The 4,162-nt window shown below is 28.2% G+C and overlaps 1 protein-coding gene across 1 annotated transcript; it reads right to left on the bottom strand.

The window, feature by feature from the left end:
* Nucleotides 1-920: 920 nt before the first annotated feature.
* On the bottom strand, nucleotides 921-1,697 carry LOC135931255 (vesicle-associated membrane protein-associated protein A-like). Its single transcript, XM_065468234.1, has one exon. It carries the CDS (start codon nucleotides 1,695-1,697, stop codon nucleotides 921-923), a length of 777 nt encoding a protein of 258 aa, XP_065324306.1.
* Between the last annotated feature and the right edge of the window lie 2,465 nt (nucleotides 1,698-4,162).

The raw sequence follows: 4,162 nt of genomic DNA, 5'->3' as shown, positions 1-4,162 counted from the left end.
TTTACAATGAACCCTGTGATATAATAAAAACTTATTACTGCGATTTAAATTTTAAAAAGTCTGGATAAATGTTCAAATTTCCCTATAATATTGAGGAATTATTAAGATGTTGCAAATTATTATTAGATTTGTAATACATTTTATAAAAAAGAATACTAATTATTGTGAAGATTATTAAATATAATAGAGGTGTGCAATGGGCGGATTTTTAGCTTAATAGGCGGGTATGGACGTGTTCTCTAAAATATTTCAAACAGCAGGCGGGGGGGGGTGGGTGGGTTAATAAATATATTTAAAACAACGGGCCGGTAAAATTTTAAATATTTTTCAAGCGAAATAAGGAGAACAGACTTCTATTTATCAAAAATTCTTTTTTTTTATTTCATTACATAGCATAATTTATAAGTTTAAGTAATAAATATACAATAAAACAAAAAATAAATAAAGAGCTAAACCAACCATTAAAATTATTTTTAAACATTGAGCAGACTAAAACAAAATTTTTAATGGTGGGGGTTCTTAAAGCAACTCACTATAGAAATAAATGAAAATTCCCTTCATCCTCCCATCCACCGCAAAAAATTAGGTAAAATTGTGAAGATGATTGATGACCTCTGTATTCACTGGTAGCAATTTTACTTATATGATTGTATTCTTATTTTTATTTCCCACACGAAGCTAATCTTTGAACTTATATATTATAGGATAATGTATATCGATCGATTCGAACTTTAAAAAAAATGATCAATTTCGAATAATTGTATTTAAAGGAACAACATTACAAAATAATCGTATATTATATAACCTAATCTTAAAGTTCTATTAAAAGAAGCATTATGCTATTGTTTAGAGATCATAATTTAAAAAAATTGTTTTAAATGCAAATATTATTATTATTATTTTCAGGACCTTGAGCTACTCTAGCGCCTTTGAAAATCACGGATTACCACGTAATTCATCAAAAATTCCGACATGCAAAAACTTATGAACACAAGTAAAAAAGTTAGAGTAAACACTTGAATAGCATATATTGTTTTCAGCCTATCCTTGACCGTTCTTTTAATGTAAGTTGTCCTGCTCTCGTCTATATCTGATCTAGCTCTATCAGCCTTCCTGTACACTTTCTTCAGCATATCTCGGTGTAATCTAACCGTTTCCAATTCTCGGTCAGCAGTCACTAAATTTCTTTTAAGGACTTCTGGGTCCTTCTCTCGCAGCATATGATCGGATATGGATGAAGACAGGATAGGCGATCCGGGGTAATCCATGATATATTCTTTATGCTCATCTTTTTGTTCTCTCTTTATTCCTTTCTTTTTAGAGAGTTTATCACGGGATGATGAAGCACCAGAGCCAGGTTTCAATATCACTTTCAAAATTTGATCGAAATGGCTTTCATCTCTTATTTCGTTCTTGTTTCCAGTTTGGAAAGCCGTGACTTGAATGCGATGGGATTCTTCATCTTCCCATCTATATTCGAAGGGTAATAACTCAACCACTACATCCACTTTATTAGAGGTAGATATTTCACCCTCAGAGGGGTGAATGGAGTATTTTTCTGGATCTGTAGAAGTTATTTTAAATTTGATGGGCATGGGTGATATATTCTGGATATTAACATATTTCTTTCGGGGTTGATCGAATGGTCCTTGAAAAGAAAGAGTCCTGTCGGGTGAAATTGATATCCAGTTGTTCATAGCTATAACTAAAAGTTTTAATAAGATGTAATAAAAAATATTTCGTGAAAAATATTTATGTGCGCAAAAATTATCCGGCCTGTGAGAACTTGTTTTAAAGGTTTAATGATTTATTAAATCCCGACACTATATTTACTAAAATTGTAGATAGAGTTTGATTAAACATTTTTTTTAAAAAAAGATTCATATCTTAGACAGAGAAATAATAAATAATATCACAATTGGTAATGTTATATTTACTATGTTTGCGTAATACGTTGTTAATCACGTTATAGATCTTCTGATTGAATATTTATATGCTAAAAATATTATATTAATCTTGTTGATCTTATCTCTAAACTAATTTAACTTATGAATTAATTCCATCGATTCTTTTTAAATATACCACCTATTTAAAAAATGAATTTTATTATTGTCATATTGTCATATTGATTAAGTTATTATAGTATATTTCATAATAAATTATTTAATGGGGTATTATTATAAAACTGATTTCAAAATTGAATAATTTGACAATTTATTTCTAAGTGCCATTTAGAATTTAGGGAATTTTAAACTAAAGTCTCAAACTGTTCCTATCAATGTCAATAATTTAAAAATATAACATTTTTACAATAATTTTAGCAATGGCGATAAACAAAAGCTAGCAGATGATGCTGCGGTCTCGTGGAAAATTTTTTCAAGCTCTCATTTTTATCTGTGGTTTCTATGGGTAATTGCTATATTTTTAGCTGGTTAAAAGGCTAAACCGAGTTTTACGTTGAAGTTATCACTTTGGCCTCGAGGTATTTAACAAAACGATAGCAGCTTAAATTTGAAAGAAACTAATACAAATTAAAACGCCTTAATGTCAACAGATTTTCTCCAGCATGTGCATGTAGATTGAGCTAGGCTTTGGTCATCAACTGTAGTAACTTCACCCCCATACCACCTATATGCCAGCTAGCCTGCCTTTAATACTTTATTTCTATTATTCATGGTATTTTATTTTTATTTTTGGGCAAAACATGTCTAAAGGGTAACTAAATTTTTTTTTATTATTATGATATGATAATATATTTTATTATAAAAATTTCACATTTAATCACGCTCATTGCACAGTAGATAAAAATAGATTATAACAATCGCGCATATAAAATAAAATATATATTCCAAATTATAAGATCCTATAAATTCCACATATAAAATTATTACTTATATTACACTATAAATTCAGTTATTGTTTAAAAAAATAAAATTGAAGTAGTCTACGATCCATAATTAGAAATCAATATGCAACTTAAATATTCAATAATCTAATAAATATTTATTCGTTACATATCTACCTTCTCCCGTTCCATTAGATCCTTTATTTTATTTTGCAAATTTAATTAATAGACAAAACAAGAGACGAAAAGGATGTTTTATTTGAAAGATTATCATTTACAATCCTCAAAATTATAATCTTTGATTGTTATGATTCGACAATAAGAACCATCTATATTTTATTATATTGCTAAAATTTTATCGCATTTTTTTATTTTAATTTATTCTTATATTTAAGTGACTGAAAGCTTTTTGTAACCTTTATATGTTTCTAAATAAAGGTAACATAACTATTATCTTTGGTATATGAATTTCATGGACATATTAAGCATTGTTTACACATGTTATTGCACCTAGCTGAAATCATTAGTATCTTGTGTTATTTCCTTTTCATTTATCAGATTACTCAAGACCATAAATCATATCAGTATATACATTTAATCCGACTTTTAAATCTTTGTGTGTATGGGCAAATGAAAACAATTAATGTCGTAATTTCTCAATGAATACTTTTTCTAATTGCGAAATTTTTAAAGTACCTTCTGATATTTATTTTATTTATATACCTCGGATCAAATAATTCACATTTTATAAGCTCTTCGCCGAAATCCGTTCGGTCAAACTATTTATGATTTGATAAATTATAGCACATAGCGATTTGCATTCTATGCTGTACACAGTGACTTCATTCTTTAGAATCCCAGGAGGCTCAAATTTTTTTATACTATTACCACTTTTTTTAGTGGTTTTTTAAAAAAAAATTAATTTTCAGGGAGCTCTTAAAATTATTCCAGTGACTCGAAACCTTAGGCCACCCCCCCCCCCTCTTATCTACTGGCCGTGCATTTTCCTTGTTCGGTTTATTCCCTTTTTTAAAGTATATCCTTTCGTTCCCAGATGCTATCTGGCAGCTTGTAATGTATTTAAATAAATTGATTTTTTATATTCGCTTAAAAGATACAATTTATAAAAATAAATATATATATAGCTGATATTAAATCATTTTGTAACTTTACAATTTTACAATAAATTAAACTAAACATTTCACAGCTTAAATCTGGAATATTTTTATTCAAATTAGTAATAATTTTTATAGCTTTATATATATAGGAAAGTTATAAAAGATACAGAAGACTTTTTATCCTCACCTATTTTCCAAG

This window comes from Gordionus sp. m RMFG-2023, chromosome 1 (genome assembly GCF_954871325.1).
Source record: "Gordionus sp. m RMFG-2023 chromosome 1, tfGorSpeb1-WG-v2, whole genome shotgun sequence".
In the NCBI taxonomy this organism is placed as follows: domain Eukaryota; kingdom Metazoa; phylum Nematomorpha; class Gordioida; order Chordodea; family Parachordodidae; genus Gordionus; species Gordionus sp. m RMFG-2023.
The sequence above is the reverse complement of the archived record's forward strand: the minus strand, read 5'-3'. Positions and strand labels throughout refer to the sequence as shown.